We start from the raw sequence: 27925 nt of genomic DNA, 5'->3' as shown, positions 1-27925 counted from the left end.
GACAGCTGCCAAAATCCAAGAACTTTTAATGAGAAAACCATCCACTGTGTTTTGAACTTCAACGTCTAAATAGGAACGCAACAGTTCATCCTGAAAAAATGCTGGATTGGGGATAATCAGCAATTGAGAAAGAGCATCCTCATTAGTGTGTTGCATTTTGGGTTGGAAATGAATCTCATAACATAGTGTGACAAAAACAGAGCCCAGCATTGCAGTGGATGTTCCGCTTTGTCTGGTAAAGATGCTTAAGGGGTGAAAAGAGAAACCATAGGTTTATAATCAGTAATCGAATGGACATCAGAACCGTATAGGAAAACATGAAATTTTTTGAACGTGTACACAATAGCAAGATCTTCTTTTTCTATGTGCAAGTAGTACTGTTGTGCCTAATTCAGAGTTTTGGAAGAGCATGCAATTGGGCATTCGGAACCGTCTGCATATTTGTGCATGAGAATGACCCCAAGACCATATTGGGAGATGTTTGTAGCCAAAACAATATGTAGCCTTGTTGGAAGGTAACCAAGCAAGGTGCTGAGTGTAATTGTGACTTTAATAGGGTAAAAGCATACTGGCAGGTGGGTGACCAATGAACAGGAACATCTTTATGTAGGAGAGCATGAAGTGGCTGTGTCAATGTGGCTGCACCAGCAATAAATTTACGGTAGTATGCAATCTTTACAAGAGAGACTTGCAACTCTTTGATGATGTTGGTAGGGTGCAAAAAAGCTGTAAGATCCTCGTATATTGAGGCCAGCATGCAAGACTTCGAAACCGAAATAGACAATAGATGGATGAAAAATTGTGATTTGATCATGTTGTTCCATTTCAAACTTTCAGCCTGTAGTGACTTGAGAAAGGCATTAAGGTGCCGCAAATGTTAATCTGATGAAGAACCTGAGACCACAATATCATGCAGGTAGTTAATGCACATGAGTTGGTCCAAAAACTGTTGGAAAATGGTAGGAGTGCTAGCCACACCGAATGGCAGGTGCTGGTATTGGTATTAAACCAAACGGGTTATTCATTATGAGCAAACGCTTGGAATCATCATCCAGAGGCAACAGCAAGTTAGTTTCTGATGAGTCTATTTCGGAAAAATACTTGCCCCTGGAAAGCCGTGCTAAGAGGTCATCCTGATAGGGTGGGACAGGTGTCAATAATAGACTGTAAATTTACAGGCTTTTTAAAATAGCCACAGGGCTGAAGGTTGTTGTTAGGTTTTGCTACAGTTACTGGAGTAGACCATTCACAAGAGGAGATAGGTGTGATAACAACATAGACGTAACTTGATGTAGTTCCAGGTTGACGTGCTCCTGTAAAGCTATTGGAATTGGGCAGGCATCAAAAACACTGGGACAGACCGTTAGTTGCATTGCAAAGTAAGGCTTGAAATCAGTAGCCCACCCTAAACCTTTTGAACACAGGGAGAATTCTCTGCAGAGTGCATTTTGTTGGTATGGAACTTGATCCGATACCAGATGCACTTCATCAGAAACAAAGGACCCAAAAATTTTGAAGGTGTCTAACCCAAATAAGTTACTAGAAAGGTCAAGAACTGAACAACTGTTTTGTATACTACGGAAGTAGGAAACTGTCCCAGTATAGGTGTTTGTTGTAGCTCACCAACTGAGGAGAGACAGAAGACAATGCCTGTGATCCAGACAATGCCTGTGATCCATGACCCATGTAGATTTGGGAATTTAAGATCACTGCTGAACTCATGTCCACTTGCATTTTTAACATCTTGTCCATCACAAGTACTTCAGGGTAGAGCTTGTTTGGGGCTAGTGTCACTTGGGAAACACTGTTCACATCCTTGTTCATGCCTGGTGAAGGAGGTTGAGAGTTGCACACAGACACAATATGCCCCCCCCCCTTTTTTTTTTTTACAATGGTTGCTCATCATCCAATGCCATTGGCACGTGGCCTGCTCCTGTTGAACAAAACAGTAATGTTACGACAGGAGAGGAGCACATGGCCGCTGGTGTGATGCCAACTGTTGCTGCTGCTGAGCACAGTGCTGCCCCATGTGGCGTGCAGACCATAGTTGCACAGTCACCCTACCCTCCCTTTTTCCCTCCCATGAATGGACTGACAGTGGCTGAGAACGAGAAGAAGCAACATTGGCTACTTCACACCATGTTTCTATCTTATTTCCTGCTGCCCTAGATACTTTAGAGGATTTGGAAATGTTCAAAATATCTGTGAGAGAGGGTTTTTCACATTGTAAAGCATGTTCATGAGCTTCCCCATCAGGGGTCAGGCGTATTACCGCATCATGAACCATTGAATCGACATATGAGTCCCACTGAGCTTCAGTAACAAACTGGCAATGATGGCTAAGCACGTCAAGTTCTGCTGCCTAAGCTGTGCACAACCCTGTTGCTGCTTTTGACAATAGTAGAACTTAATGCAAATAACAATAACATGAGAATGTTTGCCATGACAATTAGAGAGCAACTGACACATTTCATCAAAAGAAATACTGGCAGGTTCCTGAGGAGGAGCTAGCTGACACAAAAGGTGAGGAGAAATCCATGACAGAAAGAGAGCCTTGCACATGTTGGGGTCAGTGACTTTAAAAGGTTAAATATGTTGTCAAAGGTGTTTTTCATACATATCCCAATTTGGCACAGAATCATCATGTAGAAGAGATAGTGGGGGTTACGTCAACAGCAGTGAACCCTGTCATGAATTGTGATGCTGCCAAATTGTTTAGAGAGAGCCTGCTGCTGCTTTGTGAAAGCTCACTGCTGTTCAGCAAGAGATTGTAAAGAATTTCTTCTACTATCATACTGCCCATAGCAAACTAAGAAATGAAACACCCAGAGCAAAATATGCATTCAGCACCAAAAAATGTGGTAATGTTTTACAAACACAATATCAGAATTCCACTAACCAAACTTTATTCCACTGCCTTATGAAGGGATACATCAAGACACTGAATGAAGTAGGATTCGGTATAACAACTCTTAACCATTAAAGCACAGTCTAACATGTGAGCATATGTTCATCATGTAAACATTAGTCTGCCAAAGGGTCTGGCGCACTGGTTTATATAACACTGTTTTGCACATGGTGCAACACTTGCTGTGCCATCTGTGCTGATGCGAAGTGACCTGTTCAGGTTGGTGATGGAGGTTCGTGCTGTTTGATTACGTGCGCTCGCCCTATAGGGTTACAACAAGAACATTTTGTGTAACTTTGCACGTGGATGGTGCTCGAATGTGGCAGATTGACTGGTTGTTTGGGTTATTGATCCGGAGAGTGGACCAAGAATTGGACCAAGAATGTGTGCAGTACAAACAGTAACACTATGTATTGGAATTACAAGAAAATGCAACAAAAATGAGTAGAAGGGAACTGAAATAGAACCATAACCTCTACATGGTGAACATATTGAAACTCGCAGGTTTTCCACCACTTTATTGAATTTGATGCAAGTGCCACAATTGGATTAATTGGTAGTGGGGAGGGAGTACAGCCAGTAAAAATGAAACAAAAGGATGTCTCCTAGCTGTAATGATTTCCATTTCTCTATAAAATTTTGTGACATTTCAGAGACTAATAAAAGAAATGTACCAATGACGTACCACGACATAAGAAACTATACAATGACAGTATTGCAACACACACACACACACACACACACACACACACAGAGAGAGAGAGAGAGAGAGAGAGAGAGAGAGAGAGAGAGAGAGAGAGGGGGGGGGGGAGGGGGGGGAGAGAGAGAGGGGGGGAGTGAGTTACATGTTATTTATCAAATGTTTTAAATGCAAACATATTATTACTACAGTCTCATTTACAATCTTCTCAATGCTGTCTGCTGCTTTGGACATATTACGTATGAATCTTTTTATTAAACAGGGTGTTTCAAAAATGACTTTACAACTTTGAAAGTTCATATAAATTAATTCATAATGTCTACAGAGGTGATTGTAGTGACAATTTGTAGGGAAATACATCATGTTTTGTCTCGTATAGTTTGCTTGAGCCGAATCACACCGTAAGGAGGCACTAGTAGCAGTTATGTTAAAGATGGCTGCCTCACTGGACCCAAGCTTGCTAGCTGTGTGTTTTGGTTTGAAGAATCGAAGTCGGCGACAACAGTTCAGCGTAATTTCCATACCAAGTGTGCTAAAGATCCTCCCAGTAGGCCTACAATTTATGAGTCGCCTAAATGTTTTGTAGAAACGGGGTGCTCAATAAGACATGGGAAATCATCAGGTCATCCAAGCAATTCTGACGTCATTGAGCAAGTGAGACAATGTTTTGTCAACAGTCCTACAAAATTGATTCAGCGTGCATCTCGGAAACTGCAAGTCCCACATAGGACTGTTTGGCGTATGCTGAGAAACTGTTTGCATTTGAAACCTTACAGATCGACAATTGTACAAGCAATAAAAGACAATGATAAAATCCGATGGGATGTGTACAGGATAACCAAAGGAAGCCACATACATCTCTAGTTTAAGGTAAAAAAATTGATGTGTTTCCCTACAAAATAACACAAATTCCATATCTATATCTTCTTTCAATAAATTTATATTAATTTTTAAAGTTGTAAAGTCCTTTTTGTAACACTCTGTATTATATACAACTGATGACTATGGAACACGGTATAAGACTTGTTGTTCGTGTTGTTGTCGTCATGGTCTTCAGTGCAGAAACTGGTTTGATGCATCTCTCCATGCTACTCTATCCTGTGCAAGCTTCTTCATCTCCAAGTACCTACTGCAAACTACATCCTTCTGAATCTGCTTAGTGTATTCATCTCTTGGTCTCCCTCTACAATTTTTATCTTCCACACTGCCCTCCAATACTAAATTGGTGATCCCTTGATGCCTCAGAATATGTCTTACCAAGCGATCCCCAAGTTGGAGTAAAACAACAAAATATCTGATGTGTTTGAACACTGGGCAACTGAAACAGCAATTATGAATTTGACTTTGACACAGACGCTGGAATAATGAAAAGTGTGTAAACATATAATGAACATGTCTTCAGGATGGAATTAATGATTTCTTGTGAGCTAAAGGGTAGTGGAAAGCAGCGTGTGTCAGGTGCCTCATCAATTTCCTGTAATACTTAAGTGAGAAAGCAATTCTTGCGTACACCAAACCATTATTTTAGCCCACTTGTTGTTGTTGTGGTGGTCTTCAGTTGACAAACTAGTTCGATGCAGCTCTCCATGCTACTCTACCCTATGCAAGTTTCATCATCTCTGAGTAATTGCTGCAACCTACATTCTTCTGAATCGGCTTAGTGTATTCATCTCTTGGTCTCCCTCTACGATTTTTACCCTTCACGCTTCCCTCCAGTACTGAATTGGTGATCCGTTGATGCCTCAGAACGCATCCTACCAACCGATCCCTTCTTTTTGTCAAGTTTGCCACAAATTCCTCTTCTCACCAACTGCTTGTATTCTCTTCTTGTCTAAACTATTTATTGTCCATGTTTCACTTCCATACATGGCTACACTCTATACAAATACTTTCAGAAAAGACTTCCTAACACTTAAATCTATACTTGATATTAACAAACGTCTCTTCTTCAGAAACGCTTTCCTTGCCATTTACAGTCTACATTTTATATCCTCTCTACTTTGACCATCATCAGTTATTTTGCTCCCCAAATGGCAAAACTCATTTACTACTTTAAGTGTCTCATTTCCTAACCTAATTCCGTCAGCATCACCTGATTTAATTCGACTACATTCCATTATCCTTGTTTTGCTTCTTTTGATGTTCATCTTATACCATCCTTTCAAGGCACTTCCAGGTCCTTTGCTGTATCTGACAGAATTGTAATGTCATCGGCAAACCTCAAAGTTTTTATTTCTTCTCGATGGATTTTAATTTCTACTCCAAACTTTTCTTTTGTTTCCTTTACTGCTTGCGCCATATATAGATTGAATAACATTGGGGATAGGCTGCAACCCTGTCTTACTCCCTTCCTAACCACTGCTTCTCTTTCATGCCCCTCGACTCTTATAACTGCCATCTGGTTTCTGTACAAATTATAAATAGCCTTTAGCTCCCTGTATTTTACCCCTGCCACCATCAGAATTTGAAAGAGAGTATTTCAGTCAACATTGTCAAAAGCTTTCTCTAAGTCTACAAATGCTAGAAATGTAGGTTTGCCTTTCCTTAATCTATCTTCTAGGATAAGTTGTAGGGTCAGTATTGCTTCACGTGTTCCCACATTTCTACGGAATCCAAACTGATCTTCCCTGAGGTCGGCTTCTACCAGTTTCTCCATTCGTCTGTAAAGAATTCGTGTTAGTATTTTACAGCCATGACTTATTAAACTGATAGTTCGGTAATTTTCACATCTGTCAACACCTTGCACATCTTCAAACCCCTACGACACTTCAGGAGCTCCAACAGGCACTGGTGCAAGAATGAGAGGCTATACCCAAGCAGCTGCTCAACCACCTCATCCAGAGTATGCCAACTAGTTGCGTGGCCTGTGTACGTGTGCATGGTGATCACATCCCATATTGATGTCGAGGTACATGCGAGGAAACAGTGGCATTTTGTAGCACATGTGTTTTGGGATGGTTTTCTCAACTTATCACCAATACTGTGGACTTAAGATCTGCATCGTGTGTGTTCCCTATGTGCCTATGCTATTAGCGCCAGTTTTGTGTAGTGCCACGTTGTGTGGCACCACGAGTGTATCTTACATTTGTCCTCTAGCCATCCCTGCTTAGCTATTGTGCAGTTCCTATATATCTCATATTTGAAACATTTGTAGTCCTTTTTGCCTGCTTCATTTACTGTATTTTTATATTTTCTCCTTTCATTAATTACATTCAATATATCTTCTGTTACCCAAGGATTTCTACTAGCCCTCATCTTTTTACCTACTTGATCCTCTGGTACCATCACTATTTCATCTCTCAAAGCTACCCATTCTTCTGCTACTGTATTTCTTTCCCTCGTTCTTGTCAAACGTTCCCTAATGCTTTATCTGAAACACTTTCAAACCTCTGGTTCTTTCAGTTTATCCAGGTCCCATCTCCTTAAATTCCCACATTTTCGCAGTTTCTTCAGTTTTAATCTACAGTTCATAACCAATAGATTGTGGTCAGAGTCCACATCTTCCCCTGGAAATATCTTACAAAGACTATAATATCCAATATTAAGGGCTCACTTTTCTTGCAGAGAAGTCTGCTCATCTTTTGGTTTCTAATACCTATTGTGAGAACTTTCCTGATTCTAGCTTTGAACACAACAACCCCTTTACATTCAAATATGCACACATTTATTTATTTATTTAGCACACTCTCTCCAAAGTGCAGCCCGACAGTACTGTATAAAGAACTCTCTGTAACATTAGTTTAACGAAAAGAGACCTATTATAGATTGTTGTTTATTTAAGTTTACAATCTTACTCAAACTCAGTTTGAAACAGCACCAACAAACAAACTAAAGAAGAACATATTTTGTTTGGATCTTCACAGAGCACAAGAATTTATTACTGGTTCGTCTGATGGTGTAAGACATTATGGAGGTACTATAGAACGATCCGAAGATCAGTTTTCATCTGGCGATCTGGACACTTTGTTCCCTGAAAGGCTGCAACATAGGAAGGAAATGGTATTGTATAATTATTAAATATGTTCTGTTAACTGTTTTTATGGTGGAAAAGAAATCAGCTTCTTAATCAGTGTAGACATTTATGAAATTTCACTATGTAGTGCTGTTCTTGTGAAAGTTTAAGTGTAACTTGTATAAGCAATGAGTTGATGGCTCCAACCAGGTGTTGTATGTGTGAGGTAGTTGCCGAATCAAGGAAAACAAACCAGTGCTAATTTGGTACATGATATAATGGTTGAGGAAGAATCAATTTATGCAGAATGATATTTCTCTTTCATAGCTATAGTATTTTGTGCTGATTTGTTTCAGAATAGAATAAAATTGTTGAGGCCTTTAATTACTGTTGAATCTCCAAGAGTCACTGATCAGAAATGAAATATCATATCACTTATTTAACTTTCACTGCAAATCAGTTTATTGTTAGCATCATACAAAAAGGTGACTACAACGAAATACTGTTATATAGCAAGGCCACTTGCAATTTTTACTACAGTGGAGTAGCCTCTAATCTCTGTGTTGTTGCTTTGTATTTCACATCACATGAAAAGAACTGAATTGTTCATAGAATGATTCTTATTTAGTTTTCTGTTTTGATCTGCCAAGAAAGATAACAGACTATAACTCTAAGCAAGAAAGTTATGCAGAGATATATTTTTAAAATTTTAGTAATCTCAAGATCATTATGTAGCACTGAATCAGCCACTCCGCCTCTCAATCATGTAAGTGTTTCAACTCCTCCTAGACTCTACAATCTTCTAGTTGTTCCTCTTGATATGCTGAACAGTAACATTTGTATATCGTTAGGATAAATAACTCTTTGCAACATCATAAGGTGAATCACTTTACTGAACTGGAAAAGCATATTATGTGATTAATTTTGTTCTTTTCTGTGAATAGTAAGATAAGTACTGAATAAATTCAAACATAATATGCAGTCTCAGTGCTTCTGGGTTGTAAATAACTTAAGGCCAATACAAGAAGAAGTTGCAGTTTTTGAATGCACAGTGTTCAGAATGATATAATGTGAACACAGTTCCGATAGCCTATACAGGTCCAGAGTACAAAGCCAGGCCAAGTCCAAGATTCAAACACAATTCATCCTGAGAGCAGAGTTCAAGTTACTACAAATAAATACGAAAGTGAAGTGAGAGAGAGTCCACTGTGCTACAGGGCTATATAAAGTTCCTTTGTTGCTTGTTGTCTTGAAATGGTGTTGCCCATCATTGGTATGCAAAGGCCCTGATCTGATGCTGCCTTCTGACATGCGACCATGCCTTCGCGATGGCCCACACCTGCACCTCACTAAATGTTGTGGTAGCCATGGCAATGTTGCAAGTCCAAAACAAGAGGTAACATGGTGGGTTACCATAGAGCTCTCCTGTAGGGGAGAGAGGGGTTGAGTTAGTGAGACCCTGGCATCTCTACTGGGGCTGCCCTGTAGTATAGAAGAAGACAACACCCATGGTCTCCTGGGCATTGGGGACCACTGCCCGTGGTGTGGGTAACAGCTTCCTGTCATCTGCTACTGCAGCAGTGACCCTGGTGATGCTGAGGCTGCTGTGGGTGGATGCCATGTGGTGTGATGCTAGCTGCTGGGGATGCTGATGCAGGATCAGGAGTTCTGTGGTCTTCCGGCTCCCAGAGGGTTGTAGGCAAGGGGGAGCACAGTGCAAGGGGATGGACCAAGGAAAGAAGAGGCACCTGGAGAGGTGGCAGTGAGAACGGAAAACTAAGTTCTGATAGATGGATTGATACAGGGAGTGAACATGGGGACAGCAGAGGCCAGCCCCCACACACATGATCATAATTGATTATGATGTGCACTACCAGCATGTCACCTGTCTGCTGCTTGAAGAGTCTCCAACCAGGCTGATAGTGGACAACCACCGGAATCCAATGATCACAGTGACCAAACACATCTGGCCAGGGGGAGTCAAAGGCCCATAATATGGCTACTAACAGTGTATGTGAAATGGGAGCAAGCTGCAATGATGAGCAATCAAAATTCGTCCAAGATGGGGCCTGTGAAGTCCAAGTGTATGCTTTCCCAATGCAGCATGGGTGCCAGCCACATAGGAAACATTGGCACAGGGTGGTCTGGTGATCTTTACACTTGGGATAGGCAGCAACTGAGTATTCAATTTCCCAGTTGACACTGGGTCAGTAGACATAGCGGCGAGCAGACATTTTCACCCTTGATGACCCCTGGTGGCTGTGACATAAGAGTCAAAGGATGTCCACTGAAGGGAAGCTGGAATAACCACCCGGAATATAGTGTGTTCTAACGTCAAAAAGATAGTCCTATTGAACGAAAGTCAGTCTGTGGTGCAGCATAAAACAATCAAAGACAGGATCCAATGCATGGGCCAAAGTTCCGGCAGGTTGCCCCCTTTAGACATGTTGCCGCACCTGGCAGAGAACATTTGAGACATGCACCAATGAAGTATTCTGTTTTCCCATTGACACCTAGCTAGTAGACATAGTGGCAAACAAGCATCTTCACGTTCGATGACCCCCAGTGGCTAATAGTGTGAACAATACAACAGCTTGTAATAGGAAAGCCTTCTGCTACCTTCTGAGCTTCCACATCAAGATAAAAGCAAGATTTCCTCCTGGTCAAAATTGGGGTGGGGCCTTATAGGCAGAAACAAGAAAGTGTCCACAATGGAGTGCTGAGCTGTCGTGCAAAAGTGAATCTCTAATGGTGGTGACTGAGAACAGACTCCACTGTTCCAGTCTGTTGGCAGTGTTGCATCTGTGCTGCTGGGACAAAGATGGAGATAAAGGTTTGTAATCCCTGACATGATGAAACTTGGCACCATATAAAAACACATGAAACTTCCTTATTGCATGAATAATAGCGAGGGTCTCCTTCTTGATTTGGAAATGATTCTGTGGACCACATCAAGCAACTTGCTTCATCAAATGCAGTCATTCAGAAAAAACTGTGCCCCTTTTTTCAGTAATGGTTAGGAGGATGCACAATGGTAGCCACTCTTAGGGTGAATTTATGATAACACCTAACCTTACCTAAAAAAACATTGAGCTCCTTCTCGTTAGTGGGTCAAGGAAGAGTGTCAATAGCAGCAATGTGACTGTTCCCGCCAGGAGATAATGTGTTGGAGGTATTTAATAGAAAGTTGTCAAAAGTGAGATTTACCCAGAGTGCACTTGAGGCACCTGCATCTTGCTTAGTTTGAAACGGAAGCTGAAGGTTCCACAGATGCTCCTCAGTGGAGGTAACCATGACCACAAAATTGTCAAGATAGTTGATACAATGGGGAATACGTTATGTGAGTTGCTCCAACAAATTTTGAAAAAGTGCCAGAGCGCTTGCTATCCCCAGTCTTTTATACGTGTGGAGACCAGGGGTGTTGTTGATGGAAAATAATTTCTGCAGTTTTTTGTTAAGTGGCAGCCTGCAGATATACCTCCAATAACTCCACCTTGGAAAAACAGTGTCCTCTCACCTGTTTTGTCACCAATTCCTCTGGACATGGATGGAATATGTGTCAGCCACAGCCTGTGTATTGATCATCACCTTAAAATCAAGACATAGACAGAGTTTGCTGGATGATTTCTTTATGATTACAAGCATTGTAGCTTACTGGCTGACCAAAATAGGTTCAGTTACCTCTAAAGCTGTCCACCTGTCAAGTTACTTCTTATCTTGATCACAAAGTGACAGTGGCACCAGCCGCGTCTGAAAAAAAATGAGGTTGTGCCATTGCTTTAATCCTGCAAAGCCCCGGAAAAAAATATCCAAAAAACTGTCGTAAAGTTCGTCAAGTTCCCGGTACAGTGCATGCTAAGATACCTGATTAATCAAATCGATAATTGTGAATCCAAATGCAGTCAAAGCATCCAAGCCAAACAAGTTTTCCAATATGTCCACCATCAATTGTCTGATAATGGGGATCTTTTGTCTGTTGTTGGTAGTAAGATGATGTGTTGCTGGAGACAATACATGAGAATTGATAAGAAATGCTGAGACACATTGATTTGCAACTGAAACAACTTTCCATTGATTTGCACATTGATGAACATCTTGTTAGGAACCACCACAATGTTATCACACATAGGGCTGATGACATTAATATCCATTGATTGGGGGGATGAGTGTGCAGCACCAGCAGACAACACTTGACATACTGCCGCAATGTGTCCTTTCTTCTGACGGTGGTGGCAGGAACACAAACACTTGAGGTAGTCTGGCCAGTCATGGTGAACAAAACAATCAAGGCACGACAGAAGGGGGTTGCAATAATCAGCATGCCATGGACATATTTGTGCGGCATGTGGTGTACAAGTGGGCTGCATTGCTGTGCTTCCTGCCTCAGAGCATGCACCCAAACCTGAGTGCCTGCTGATGTCCAATTTGACAGTGGCCATGTCTGCCCAGGAATCCAATTGGCAGCCAGCCACATGAGCAAATTAAAATGAGAGAACAGTAGAAATGACCTTGTCCGAGGAGGGATCTTCAAACTGTAGTGGCCCCTGGTGGACCTCTTTATCATGGACCGACCTAATGAGTGCATCTTGGACCAGAATATCAGCGCACAACTCCTTACGTGGAGAGATAACAAAGCAGCTTTTCTGACTGACACCCTGCAATTCTGCAGCCCAAGTGCGATATGATTGATGAGGTTGTTTCCTTCACTGATATTTATTCCAGTCTCACGGAAATAACATACACATATAATGAGATGACAACAAGTGACAAATATTGTCAAAAGAGAGGGAATCAGGTTCCTGAAGTGGGACCAACTTTCTTAACAAGTGACACGTTGGGAGGTGGGCGATCCAAGAGAGAAAACAAGCCTTAATGCTAGTGGCATCCACTACCTGGAAGACAGTGAAGTGTTGCCATAAGTGCTTCTCATATGCTTCCCAGTACATTACAGATTCATCATAGGTGGGGAAGGGAGGTTGATGGGCTGGCAGTTGCTGTGGCTTTGCCAATAATTGCGTTAACACCCTGTTCAACAATGCTGTGTGTTTCTGCTGTTGCAATTCCAAATGTCGTTGGCTTTCCAGCTGCAGCTGCAGCAAGCTTTGAAGCACCACCTTAAAGGACATGCTGGACATCATCGTCAAATGAACAAGAGACACACGTGAAAAGTGCAGTCGCTCTTGTCAACTGAAAGTGTAGTCACCCTTGTCAACAATCATGTTGCAATTCCACACACAAATAAGAATCTTGCACAAAACGATTCAAAAGAAAGCCTTTTAGAAATAACATTTAATATATAAAGTGAAAGTGAAAGCAGTAATGTTATTTACATGGTGGTCCGTTGATCGTGACCAGGCCAAATATCTCATGAAATAAGGGTCAAATGAAAGAACTATAAAGAACAAAACTTGTCTAGCTTGAAGGAGGAAACCAGATGGTGCTATGGTTGGCCCACTAGATGGCGCTGTCATAGGTCAAACGGATATCAACTGCATTTTTTAAAATAGGAACCCCCATTTTTTATTACATATTCGTGTAGTATGTAAAGAAATATGAATGTTTTAGTTGGACCACTTTTTTCACTTCGTGGTAGATGGTGCTGTAATAGTCACAAACATATGACTCACAATTTTAGACAAACAGTTGGTAACAGGTAGGTTTTTTAAATTACAATACAGAATGTAGGTACGTTTGAACATTGTATTTTGTATGTTCCAATGTGATACATGTACCTTTGTGAACTTATCATTTCTGAGAACACATGGTGTTACAGTGTGATTACTTGTAAATACCACATTAATGCAATAAATGCTCAAAATGATGACTGTCAACCTCAATGCATTTGGCAATACATGTAACGACATTCCTCTCAACAGCAAGTAGTTCGCCCTCCGTAATGTTCGTACATGCATTGACAATGCGCTGACGCATGTTGCATGTTGTCAGGCGTTGTCGGTGGATCACGATAGCAAATATCCTTCAACTTTCCCCACATAAAAAAATCCGGGGACATCAGATCCACCTTCGACGACCAATCCACCTGTCATGAAATTTGCTGTTCAGTACACTTCAACTGCACGCGAGCTATGTGCCACACATCCATCATGTTAGAAGTACATCGCCATTCTGTCATACAGTGAAACATCTTGTAGTAACATCGGTAGAAGATTACGTAGGAAATCAGCATGCATTGCACCATTTATACTGCCATCAATAAAATGGGGGCCAATTATCCTACCTCCCATAATGCTGCACCAAACATTAACCTGCCAAGGTCGCTGATGTTCCACTTGTCGCAGCCATTGTGGATTTTCCGTTGCCCAATAGTGCATATTATGCCGGTTTATGTTACTGCTGTTGGTGAATGATGCTTCGTCGCTAAATAGAACGCATGCAAAAAATCTGTCATCATCTCATAATTTCTCTTGTGCCCAGTGACAGAACTGTACATGACATTCAAACTCATCGCCATGCAATTCCTGGTGCATAGAAATATGGTACGGGTGCAATCTATGTTGATGTAGCATTCTCAACACTGACGTTTTTGAGATTCCCGATTCTCGTGCAATTTGTTTGCTACTGATGTGCGGATTAGCTGTGACAGCAGCTAAAACACCTACTTGGGCATCATCATTTGTTGCAGGTCGTGGTTGACGTTTCATATGTGGCTGAACACTTCCTGTTTTCTTAAATAACGTAACTATCCAGCAAACGGTTCGGACGCTTGGATGATGTCATGCAGGATACCGAGCAGCATACATAGCACACTCCCATTGGGCATTTTGACCACAATAGCCATACATTAACACGATATCGATCTTTTCCGAAATTGGCAAATGGTCCATTTTAACACAGGTAATGTATCACGAAGCAAATACCGTCTGCACTGGTGGAATGTTACGTGATACCACGTACTTATACATTTGTGACTATTACAGCTGATGTCCCCGGATTTTTTTATGTGGGGAAAGTTGAAGGATATTTGCTATCGTGATCCACCGACAACGCCTGACAACATGCAACATGCGTCAGCGCATTGTCAATGCATGTACAAACATTACGGAGGGCGAACTACTTGCTGTTGAGAGGAATGTCGTTACATGTATTGCCAAATGCATTGAGGTTGTAATAGTATCTATCACAAAGTGAAAAAAGTGGTCCAACTAAAACATTCATATTTCTTTACGTACTATACGAATATGTAATAAAAAATGGGGGTTCCTATTTAAAAAAACACTGTTAATATCTGCTTGACCTATGGCAGCGCCATCTAGTGGGCCAACCATAGCACCATCTGGTTTCCCCCTTCAAGCTACATGAGTTTCGTTCTTTGTAGTTTTTTCGTTTGATGCTTATTTCATGAGATATTTGACCCGGTCGCTATCAATGGACCACCCTGTATACAAAAAATGATGTATGTAACACTAATGGAAATTACTGGATGGAGCGATACATACAATAAGGGGAAGACAGCCACTCACGTGTAATGGATTGATGAGCACTAGCTGTTTTTCCAGCAACAGTACAAACACACACACACACACACACACACACACACACACACACACACACACACACACACACTCCCATGGCCACAGTCCACTTGCAATGGCCACAGAAATATGCATTTGGGTGTCTGTGTTGATAAATGTGAATGTGTGTGAGTCCCTTTTATTTGACAAACAATATAAAATTCTTCTCTTTCTTTAAAGGCGACTGTTTCTGTAGCAGCAAGAGGGAAGACACAGAGTGCTGTTTAAGACTTTCCTGACATGGTAACTGCTTCATTGGTTCATGGGATCATGTCGAATAATGTCATGGAACCTGCACAATATTTTGACAAGACAGGTACCTGTTATCTTCAGTAAGCACCTGAAGATGACAAGCAACTGCCTCATCAAAATACTGTGCAGCTTCCCCAACATTAACCGACGCTGCGCCTGTGAACCAATGGAGAAACAGTGTAATTATAAATAAACAGTAGTTTATTCCTGACTGTTTATACTATGCAGTACAAACTCCATTTTCTTTCCACACTATGATGAACTGCAGGTATCGGTTTCACTCTTCTGTGGCCAGGATATTTTTATTTTATTTTTCCATCTCTTGTGAGTTCGCTGCCCTACAGTTTACTTTCTCCAAATGACACCATAAATCCTATACACGAATTTTTTAATGAAATTGTTGACCAACATTTTTGCCTAGTTCTCATATCATCAGTTAACCAATAGTCATTAAAGAAGAGTTACCGAATGCAATTGGCAGAGAACAAATGCTGTTGGCTTAGCAGCTGCTGCTGCAGCAAGCTCTGAAGCACCACCTTACAGCACACGCTTGACATCACCGTTAAATCAGCAAGAATAATTATGTTTCCTTACACATATTCTTCATATTGGTTATAGAGTATTTTGCTGTGTTATAGTCAACATGCAGTCACAAATATTTGATTTTTTTGTTCTCTGTTTGTTTGTTTATTTATGTACTGTGTCAGCCCTTTGGACACTGACTGAGTCAGTACTTGCATAGGTCACAACTGATTTGTATTAGAAGAGCGGTATGGGGAGGGGGGGATGGACTCTGCATGATTGTACTCCAAAACAGCAATTCATTCCCTTCAATTTTTTTTTTTTCAAAATTTGTCAGAAATGAAATACATGTTGCTCAAGTGTATGTACTAGAAAAGCTTCTCAGTCATATGCTGTATTCAAATCATCCAGTCCTCTTTTATCTATGCTGTGGGGTGATGCAGTATATTGTTACACTTAAGATAATACTTATTTTTTATGTAAGTTTCACCTCTCCCACTTAACTGTACCTAACTGTGATCTCCATGGTGTCTCCCAGCTTATAATACTGGAACCTGGTAAAAAACCTCATGTTGTGATTATACAATCTTTCTCCCAACTAGTAAGCACTCCATTTGCAAACACGTGTCTTGATTCTTAACTTCAGCATTTGTTGCATTACTGTAAATTATACAGGCACCCGAAAATGCTCCTGGTTATTTGTTACAACTAGACTCAGCATCACTTCATTCACTATAGAAGTATACAAAAGTATTTCCTCTCAAGCTTAAAAAGAAACTTGTAGAGTCACTAATACTCTCCATTCTTTATAATGGTGAACCTACTTTTCAGGGACTTTCTTATGAGTGCTCGCATTGGCCGGAACTGGCGATGAATGCTTGAGTGCAATATATGTGCGATATCTGCTATTTCGACCATATCACACCTGCCTTTGAACAATTATCATGGCTATGTGTCAATAAATGTAGAGATTATCATAACCAGTGTTTGCTGTATTGTCTTCTCAACCAGTGCATTTCTTCCTATTTGTCTTCAACCCTTCACAATTATTGGAACAACACAGCAGAAATACTCATTCTCAACAAAGTAAAATCCTCTCTGCACCACTACACAACACTGCCACGTTCTCTAAATCATTCTCTGTATCAGGCATCAAACTTTAGAATGATCTTTCTAAAAATATTAGAGGAATTAAAATCCTTTCAAACTTCAAAAGACAGCTGATGACCCACCTTCTATCACAATAGCTATGTCTTCTGCAGCTCACTCCCAATAACCCATCCTCCACCACCACTTTCGCCTCCCCTTGTCTACAGAGCACTCTATTGAAAGTCTCTTCTTTCCTAACAGCCATTGTCAATTTCATTTCAAGCTTCTCCCCTTTCATTATCCTTTCCACTTGTAATACCAAACAAGGCTTCAAAAGTGCTAAACTAATCAACATTATTCTTAATGCTTCCATTATTATTGTCATTATTGCCAGTTATTATTCTTCATTAATAATGCTAATTATTATAATAATAATTATTATTGTTATTGCAAATTATTTGCAATTTGACTCTGATGTAATATTTTTTGTATGTGTTGTTCCTGGTCAGACATAAGAGAGGGCCTTAAGGTTCTAATATGGTCAGGCTAAATAAGCAGTAAATAAATAAACAATAAATATGTGAACAGAAAGGGACTTCAGTAAGGCTTCATCATACCACCTAGCCCAACATACGAGGGGGGACCCAAAAGTAACCGGAATCATAATGCTGCACATCGTGTACTTGTATACTTGTAGTAGCAGGTTGCGCCGCCAGAGGGTTGTAGTAGGAGCTCTGCTGAGTCATTCTGCCACGCGGCGTCACCCAACAGTGAGAAGTGTGGTTTCTTTGGCATTTCTTTGAGTGTGCGTACAGTGCAGATGTGACACCAGGAAATGGCTAGTTCTTACGAACAATGCGCAGGCAGTGAAGTTTTGTTCCTTGCTCAGCAAGAACGCAGCAGAAACTGTTGCGATGATTCAGATAGCCTACAAAGACCATGCTCTTAGTAAAGCGCAATTGTACGAATGGTTTTCTCGGTTTAAAAAGGGAGAAATGGTGGTTGAAGATCAGCCCTGTTCCGGTCGACCTTCAACTGCTCGAAGGGAAGACAATATCGACAAAATCCGTAATCTCCTCAGTGAAGATCGACGCAGGACAATCAACCAACTCGAGAACTTGTCCGGGTTGTCCTGGAGCTCAGTTCAGCACATCTTGACCATCGATTTAGGGATGCGAAGAGTGGCAACAAAATTCGTGCTGAAGCTTCTTACCGGAGATCAAAGGGATCGTCGCGTTCAAGCCTGTCACAAAATGGACGTCTTCAAAGATGATCCACATTTTTTCAAGAAAATCATTACAGGTGATGAGTCATGGTGCTATGGGTATGATCCAGAAAGTAAACAACAGTCATCACAATGATGGAAGTCACCTGGCTCACCTCGACCAAAAAAAGCTCGACAAGTGAAATCGAATTTGAAAATGATGTTGATCTGTTTTTTTGACATCAAAGGGATCGTACACTCTGAATTTGTCCCTGAAAACCAGACTGTAAACCAACAATTCTATTTGGAGGTTATGAAACGGCTTCGCAGAAGTTCGTCCCGAAAACGTTCGGCTTTGTGGGATTCTGGCGTGTGGTTCCTGCATCACGACAACGCTCTCGTGCACACGGCTCTCAGCATTCGCCAGTTTTTGGTCTCAACGAAGATGACTACCTTGACCCATGCGCCCTATTCACCGGATTTAGCACACTCGGACTTCTTCCTATTCCCGAGGATGAAAAGAGACTTGAGAGGGAAGCGTTTTGTGGATGTGGAAGACGTAAAAAGCAATGTCATTAAAGTGCTAGCAGGTATCAAAGAGGATGAATTTGAAAGGTGCTTCGAACACTGGAATGAACATTTGGACAAGTGTATTAATGCTAATGGAGAGTACTTCAAAGGAGATTAAGGTTGTATTTGAAAACAATAAAGTATATGCTTTCTAGAAAGAAATTCTGGTTATTTTTGGGTCCCCACTCGTATACACTTATTACTAAAGAACTTACATACATCTGAAAACAACAGAAACCTAGAAAACTCAATGGAACTAGTGGAGAGAATCAAGAATGTAGACATACCAGACACAGCAAGCCTCATATAATTTGATGTCACACAATGTACACTAGTCTAATATTCCAGTAAATGAAACTCTCATCACCATACAAGGACTGAAACAACAAGGGAACATCCCAGTTTCACACAGTAATGAAATAGCAACAATACTCAAGACCATAACAGCACAAAATTACTTTATGTTAAACAAATAATTTTATTCCCAACATGAAGGGCTGCCAATGGGATCAACAATTAGGGGCCTCAGGACAGATGTGTCAGCACAGAAAAACCTCAGAACACAGGAAACACTCACAGATAAATTCAACAGATCAGGATCATATGATCCCATGTGCAACACTTCTCAATCACTATACATAGGACAAACATGGAGGAACTTTAAGATACTCAGAACAGCTCAGAGGCCTAAAAAGTAACAGCACCCATAGCACATTTGCTGACCACCTATTAGCCATAATCACAACCAAACTATAATAGCAACACTGATGGTGTGAAGAAACACAACAACATAGTGCTCACCATGTTTTGCAAAGTAAAAAGGCATTTATAAAAAATTAAATTAACAAAGTATATTAATATGTGTGTGCAGTGTCCTCAGAATACAAGAGGAGGAGGATTAATCACAACGAAACAGAGTGGTAACAAATATATATGCAAAACATTTTGACATGCCAACACCACGTTTTCAAAAATCAAGGAAAGTATTAACTCACCTATGAAATCCGCATTTACGTCATTTGGTTTGCAGATGACAAGCTACCAGCACAGGACACCATACAGTTGGTTCTGCAAAACCATGTAATGTAAAATCACAGTAAGAAGCGAAACTTTCTTTAAGCCTCACTTTGTTAGTTCAGTTACAACCTAAAATATGTTCACTTTTTGCAGTTTTCAGTAAACAAAAACCCACTTATGATGGCACAGAGGTGCTGAAACATGTTTGAGTAAAAAGATAAAACAGTGTGTTTGCAAAAAGGCAGAACCTGTATCTTATTACTTCTGCTTGTTATATATTAGACATAAGATCATTTACATATATGAGAAATAATAATTGGCGTAGATTGAGTCCTGTGGAACCCCAAAAGTGATTTCTACCCAGTTAAAAGAACTTCCCCTGCTTATGTTATTTGAATTACTAAATACAACTGTCTGCCATCTTTTGGTCAGATATGACATTATCCTTTTGTTGGCTGTACCACCAGTACCATAAAACCTCAGTTTACCTTGAAGAATATTGTGATTCACACAGTAAAATTCATCAGATAAGTAACAGCAAATACAGTCTGGTACATCTTTTATTTAATGTTTGTAAACTTTGCTGAGTGAACATGTAACTGACATTCTCAGTAGAGCAACTCTTCTGAAATCCAAACTTTGATACTAAGGAAATGTTGTTGTTCAGGTAGGATACAAACCTAGAGGACATCACCACCTCAAAAACTTTGGAAAATGATGTCACCAGTGAAACCAGTTAATAGCTATTAATGTATCTCCTATCCTCTTTCTTGTGGAGGAGTTTAACACCAGCATATTTCAATCTCTCTGGAAAAATGCCCCAAGTCAATGATGCAATATGCATTCCAGAAAAGACAATAGGTCAATTTATTACATTGGAACAATTCATTAGTACTTTGTTGAAATCACTATCAAATTCAAATGAGCTTTTATATATGAGATAATATGTAATTTTTTTTTAATTTTAGGGGGAGAAGTGGGTGAAACATCCATATGACTGAATTTCAAGTGAGTTTCTTTTTCAGCTTGCTGCTCCAATTTTTCTCCCTGAATTGCTTGTCCCTATATTTTCTACTGTATTTCAGAGATGTTACCTGCTGCACTGTTACCAATCATTGATAATCTACAGCTACATTTATCACACCTTGCTACACAGATTTAATGCTTAAAAATGTACCTAAACCACTTAACACAATTCACATGACACAAATTATCACTGTTTAGGAGCTGCAAAAATATAGCCTGCATATTGGCACTTTTTAAGTGTATGTTAAATTGCAAAAATGTAGCTATTTCTCTGTAAAAGCAAGAACTTAGCACTCACTGAACTGCAGTATACGTTAATTAACTTATTCACAGTTATATGCAACTTTTAAACACTCCTTATCATGAATATTACTTGATATTTGACAGTGTTTACTATCGACAAAATACATCCTACTTTTCGTAATTCTTTAAATGCTGAACCTCAGAACACGAAACATTCGATTATCCAGGTAAAGGAGATATATATAAAGGAACATACTTACATTTGCAATATTAAGATAGGTACATGTCATGTAGCAGAGATGCAGAGTCACAGATAGGTGCTGCAAAAAGACCGTCACAAAATGAGCTTTCGGCCAACAAGGCCGTTTCATACGCTCGCGCGCGCACACACACACACACACGACCACAGAATCCGGCAGCTGAAGGTAGATTCCTGGTCGTGTGTGTGTGTGTGTGTGTGTGTGTGTGTGTGTGTGTGTTTTGTCTACTTTCAATTAAGGCTCTGCTGGCCAAAAGCTCATTTTGTGACAGTCTTTGTGTTGTGCCTATTTCCGACTCAGCATCTCTTCTGTCTGGTGAATAGCAACTATCCTTTTCATAATATTGTTACATTCCATCGTGGATTTTCTATTGTTTCATACATATTAAATATGCTTCACTTTTCCCTGTAAAAATTGCCTATTCTTCACTAGTATCACAGATGTGGCTACAGAGGTATCAGTGCTACCAACAAAAGAATAATGTTATGTTATGGGTTCACCATTGAGAGTATTCAGAACCTCATCACTTTCCACATTTCCAGTATTCACTTTGTGTCATACATCTCCATACACTTCTACTGCAACCATTTTATATACTGCAAAACCTTTAAGATGATGATCATGTGTAGTTCACACATGTATTTATTTTTATTGCTTTCTAGTGTAGTCATTCTAGGCATGGTCATAGTTCCAACCATATTGTGATCATATTATTGAATGTATGTATTTTACAAGCCTTATTTTATTTTTGCATTATTGGTTAAGATATTAAAGAAAGGTGACATTTTAAAACTATGGAATGGAAATAACTGAGCAGGCTGATTATCAAAGACGGACAAATCTTTTTTTTTTTTTTTTTTTTTTTTTTTTTACTTAACTTAGATTTTAACAAACTCCAGTAGTCCTCAAAGTTAAATGTAATCATAATCTTTTCAAGTTTGAAAAAACTGATTGAAAGCTGTTCAAAATGAATGTGAATTGTGACCTGCAAAACAAAATTTGGACAACCCTATTACATTGCTATTTCATGTGTGGCCAACTCTAGCGGCAGCCAATAAGATGACAGGAACGGTTCTCTGGTGCTCCTATACCACAAAGCACTTCCAGTGTGACAGAACCTCTTCTGTTGTAAGAAATAATGGATGGTTTATTAACACTTTCATTAAATGTGCAGAAGAATGCCTATTACAGCTGCCAGCTCTACTGTTATAATTTGTCAGTTCTGACTGGGTCTTCATAATAACAAAACAGTACCCCTCAATTCATGGTGTTGGTGTGAACATGAAATGCAGAAACCTTCAGAGCAGTTAATGCTGTACGTGTTAATCTTTGTGGACAATTTCAAAATGAGGAATTGCATTTCACAGATACTATTCATCTTATTTACAGATGATTCTGCAGAACAGAACAAAAATTAGTGCTTTCATGGTGCGTTGTTTCTGGCTTTTTAAATGTGCCCCAAGGAATATGAAATCTCTCGAATTAATTTTTCATCTTACTGGCCACTCTTTCCTTACCTGAGACAGAATATTTGACATACTGGGAAAAAATATTAGAAGGAAAAATATAATTTTGAACATAAGATTACCATGAAATATATGCCAAACATAGGACATTGAAGATGTATGGAAAAGACTGGATTGCATGTAATTGGAAAGAGCAAGCAAAAGCAGCAGATATATCACCCAAAACTTGAATTTTTGGCTGTCTGAATTTGAAACATTGCTTCATATTGTGGTCAAAAACCAGAAAAAGTATTCTTGTCAAAGGAGAGCTGAATTGCTTCAATGACATTAGAACTTCTCTTTCTATACCAGGATGTTTAAATCATTTCTGCATGATAACCACATACTGATTCCAGTGTGCTGCAAAATCAACCCTCAGAAAGTTAACGTTATCAAAAAGCTGTTGATCAAACTCTATGTAGCAAAGTGGCTAGACATTCAGATGTTACAGTGACATGAAACATACTTGGAAAAATTCAGCACAGTGTCAGAATGAAGTTGAATTTGATGTCCATATTGAAAGTTAGGTATTGATCATTAAGAAATTGTAATTTAGAGCATTAAGTAGTTAATCAGCATCACAAGAATATTTATTTTTGCAAACTTGTTTTTTGTTTGAGAAACGTTTATGTGTAATAAAGACATTAAGAATATAATATCTCACTGTGTTTTTGCTTTATGTAATTAGAGGTTTGGTACTATGGGCTATTTACTTATACTGATTGAGTTTTATTACTATCAAGAAAGGTGATAAAATCAATTTTCTTTATACAGTGCCAACCTCACCAATTTCAAAATTACATAGATAAGTTAAAAATGTCTGCCATCAGAATCAAACTTGGACAAATCCTCACATGTGTAAAAAGAAGAAGGGAAAAAAACACTCCAGAGGGCTCCTAAATTTATTCACAAATTTCTGCTTTTTTTATTCACTCTATATCAAAAAGTGAACTGAAATTTATTTTTCAGGGGTCATAAGTCACCTGAAAAATATTCAGTACTCTATGCAATGCAGATTTCTGTATATTAGGTTTTGGCCGCTCCTGTAAAAAGTTGAAAAGTGGAGTTGTCCATCTTACAATGAGCTCATCAATTAAGTATTTGGAGTATTTCCATTTTGTGGCATGATTGGTTTGGAAGGAAATAGGTACATTTTAAATATATAATTCATGTAAACATACTGTGGAGGATCATTGTTATCTACATGGCATCAGAATCTGTGATGTCTGTTGGTATACAACTATTGCTTTTATTTCTTATAAAAATCTGAATTTGTATTTATTTAAAAAAATTTCTCTTTCAGATTTTACAACGCTCTTCAAGTCTGGTGTCATCTCCAGAAGAACAGACTACATCTCAAGCGGGAAATCATCAACCAGCTGTCCAGAATGCACACATTCATTCAAAACTGAAAAACTGGTACTCACCATTCTGCAACAGGTGGCTGTCACTTGGAGGTGTTAGTATTCCCAAATTTAATGCTATTAATGTGGCAGATGTTAGTTAATTCAGAGGAGGTTATGTTTCAGTACAGCAAAGAAAGGCCTTTTATCAATATTAACATAAAGTCATTACATTACCTTACAAGTATTTCAACCTTCCATGTTTCAGCTAAAAGATTCACACAATTATAGCTTTCAGCCATTGAGCCCTTTGTCAGCAGTAGACACACATACACACACGCACACACACACACACACACACACACACACACACACACACTCATGCACACTCATCTGCAGTCTCAGAGAGCTGAAACTACATTGCGGGCAGCAGCACCAGTGCATGATGGGAGTGGCGACTGGGTGGGGGTAAGGAGGAGGCTGGGGCGGGGAGGGGGAGGGATAGTATGGTGGGAGTGGCGGACAGTGAAGTGTTGAAGTGTTGCAGATGAGGGGACAGGTTCAGATTCATCGATGACATCTTTGCTATCTGGATTGAAGGTGAGGACACCTTATTCACATTCGTCCAGAACCTCAACAACTTCTCCCCCATTTGCTTCACCTGGTCCTACTCAACCCAACAAGCCACCTTCCTAGATGTTGACCTTCACCTCAGAGACGGCTACATTAGTACCTCCGTCCATATCAAACCTACTAACTATCAGCAATACCGCCACTTTGACAGCTGCCACCCATTCCATACCAAGAAGTCCCTTCCATACAGCTTAGCCACCCGTGGTCGTCACATCTGCAGTGACGAGCAGTCCCTCTCAAAATATACCGAGGGTCTCACTGAAGCCTTCACTCACTGTAATTATCCTCCCATCCTCATACAAAAACAAATCTCCCATGCCTTATCTTTCCAGTCTCCCACCACCTCATAAAGTCTCACAGTCCGGCCACAGAGGAGCATTCCCGTCGTAACTCGGTACCATCTGGGACTGGAGCAACTGAATTACAGTCTCCGCCAGGGTTTCAATTACCTCTTGTTGTGCCCTGAAATGAGAAATGTCCTGCCCACTATCCTTCCCACCCCTCCTACCATGGTATTCCGCCGTCCACCGAACCTACACAATATACTCGTCCATCCTTACACAACCCCTGCTCCCAATCCCTTACCTCATGGCTCATACCCCTGTAATAGACGTAGATGCAAGACCTGTCCCATACATCCTCCTACCACCACCTACTCCAGTCCAGTCACTAACATCACCTATCCCATCAAAGGCAGAGCTATCTGTGAAACCAGTCATGTGATTTACAAGCTAAGCTGCAACCACTCTGCTGCATTCTATGTAGGCGTGACAACCAACAAGCTGTCTGTCCGCATGAACGGCCACCAACAAACTGTGGCCAAAAAACAAGTGGACCACCCTGTTGTTGAACATGCTGCAAAACATGATACCCCTCATCTCAGTGACTGCTTCACAACCTTTGCCATATGGATCCTTCCCACCAACACCAGCTTTTCTGAATTGCACAGGTAGGAACTTCCCTGCAATACATCCTAAGTTCCTGTAACCCTCCTGGCCTCAACCTTCGTTAGTCACTGTCCTCACCTATCCATCCCCCTCCCTGTTCCCATTCCAGCATTACACAGCCATCATTTCACTGCTACACCCAGACTTTTAATTTATTTTTATTTTTATTTCTCTCCTTTCCGCTACTTATCCCGCCCTCCACACCTTCTCTCCTGCCCTCCGTCTAAACTGCAACACTTCACTGTCCACTGCTCCCACCATACTATCACTCCCCCTCCCCGCCCCAGCCTCCTCCATACCCCCACCCAGTCGCCACTACCATCATGCACTGGTGCTGCTGCTCGCAGTGTGGTTTCAGTTCTCTGAGACTGCAGACGTGCGTGCAAGTTGTGTTTGTGTGAGTGTGTGTGTGCATGTGTGTATGTGTGTCTACTGCTGACAAAGGCCTTAATGGCCGAAAGCTATAATTGTGTGAATCTTTTTGTTTTGCCTATCACGACTCAGCATCTCCGCTATATGGTGAGTGGCGACTTTCCTTCTCTGCTATTGCTACATTCCATCATGGAATTTGCATTGTTTGATTTTAACCTTCCATGTTTCCTACACGACTGACAACATTGCGCCACCAATCAAGTTGCAGTGTGTGTGTGTGTGTGTGTGTGTGTGTGTGTGTGTGTTAGAGAGAGAGAGAGAGAGAGAGAGAGAGATTGGGAAACCAACATCACAACATGTCATTATACCATGGGTCATAGTAAGTCATTAAAATTATTATAGGTTTCTGGGTTTAAAGTAATGTGCTGCTAATGACTAATCAACCTTCCAGTTAGCAGCCGAGAAAATAAAGGTAATCTGTTTTGCCTAATATAATGCTATAAGGGTGGCAGTGTTTACTTGTAATATCAATAATTTTGATATAATTTTCACATAAACAAATTTGTGACTGTTAATGGGTCTTCTGTAATTTAACTTAATGATACAAGTACTGGTAAGCCTCAGTATGTGTGCTTTCATTAACTGTGTTTTTGCTTACAAATGATTCAGTTTATTCATAATTTGAATTTGCTGCTCTTGTGTATGCCATGTTTGTAGTTAAAATCATTGGATATAAGGTCTTTCTGTTGTGCAAATACAATGTTTTTCATGACAAGCATGATTCAGTTTACTCATAATTTGAATTTGTTGCTCTTGTGTATACCATATGTGTAGTTAAAATTATTGGATATAAGGTCTTTCTGTTGTGCAGAAAACACTGTTTTGTATGACAAGCAGACCTTATATCCAAAGATTCATGTTTTAATGTATAACATAGCATCACAATCACATCATTAGCTGTCATTAAGCAAAGGCAATAACATTGTACATTTACACATTTTGCACTGCCATATCACTGCAGTAAACCTGTAACAGTGAATGTGTGAGGTGTTTTGGTTTTTTAAGTAACAGAGAATAAAATGTGAGTGGGTCTGCAGGAGATGAAGATGCAGATATGAAAATTATGTTTATTAGAAAAGAGGTCAAAAGTTTTGGATCACTATGAGAAAGGTTACCATATTGTTCATATTCAGTGAATTTTGTGGGTCTTGGTGAATCCACAGTGAGAACTAAATGTGAACTGTGAAACTTTAAACAATGGCTTAATCTTCAACGAAACTTATGATAATGAATGTAAGGATGGAAAAGATGTTAAACCATTGGTTTCAGCTTGGCAGTAACTACCATATGCCTGTTCTGCAGTTATATCTAGAGTTAAAGCTGAGTCTATTTGCAGGTCTCATTAGAGAAGAGACCCTTCTTTACCTGTTTGAATTGGTTCAGTTGTAAAACTGATCGAGCACACCATTATGACAAATGAAATCTCAGCATGTAAGATTGAAGCAAATTATGACAGACAAATATAATCCACTAAGACTGACTTGTAATCTTTATGAAATGAGTATGCTGTAGGAATGAATAAGTGGCCATAAATTCATTTTTATCTAATAATAGACTGTTCCTGGTTTTAAGACTGCGAAGGATTGATGTGCCCAAGGCAGGGAGAGGGACTGGGACTGGGATGGGTGGCTAGTGGTTTAGAGGAAAAGAGCCAGTTTGTCAGCTAGGAATGTGGGAGGGAGGTGTGGAAGGTATATGGACTGGCATGTTTGTAGCAGTCGGTGGGAAGTGTAATGCGCTGAATGGGACAAGGGGACATGAAATGGGAGAAGATGATAGGAGAGAGGAAG

General features: G+C 40.1%; 1 protein-coding gene across 3 annotated transcripts in view; it reads left to right on the top strand.

Annotated features, from left to right (window-relative positions):
• LOC126248754 (solute carrier family 12 member 8) overlaps window positions 1-27925 on the top strand; it is a 188363-nt gene that overhangs the window by 142051 nt on the left and 18387 nt on the right. For all 3 annotated transcript variants that reach the window (XM_049950109.1, XM_049950101.1, XM_049950118.1), the window contains exons 10-11: window positions 7472-7607; window positions 24084-24239. In XM_049950109.1, coding sequence (XP_049806066.1) covers window positions 7472-7607; window positions 24084-24239 — 292 coding nt within the window. The remainder of the gene's footprint in view (window positions 1-7471; window positions 7608-24083; window positions 24240-27925) is intronic.

Source organism: Schistocerca nitens, chromosome 1, assembly GCF_023898315.1.
Source record: "Schistocerca nitens isolate TAMUIC-IGC-003100 chromosome 1, iqSchNite1.1, whole genome shotgun sequence".
Taxonomy (NCBI): domain Eukaryota; kingdom Metazoa; phylum Arthropoda; class Insecta; order Orthoptera; family Acrididae; genus Schistocerca; species Schistocerca nitens.
The sequence above is the reverse complement of the archived record's forward strand: the minus strand, read 5'-3'. Positions and strand labels throughout refer to the sequence as shown.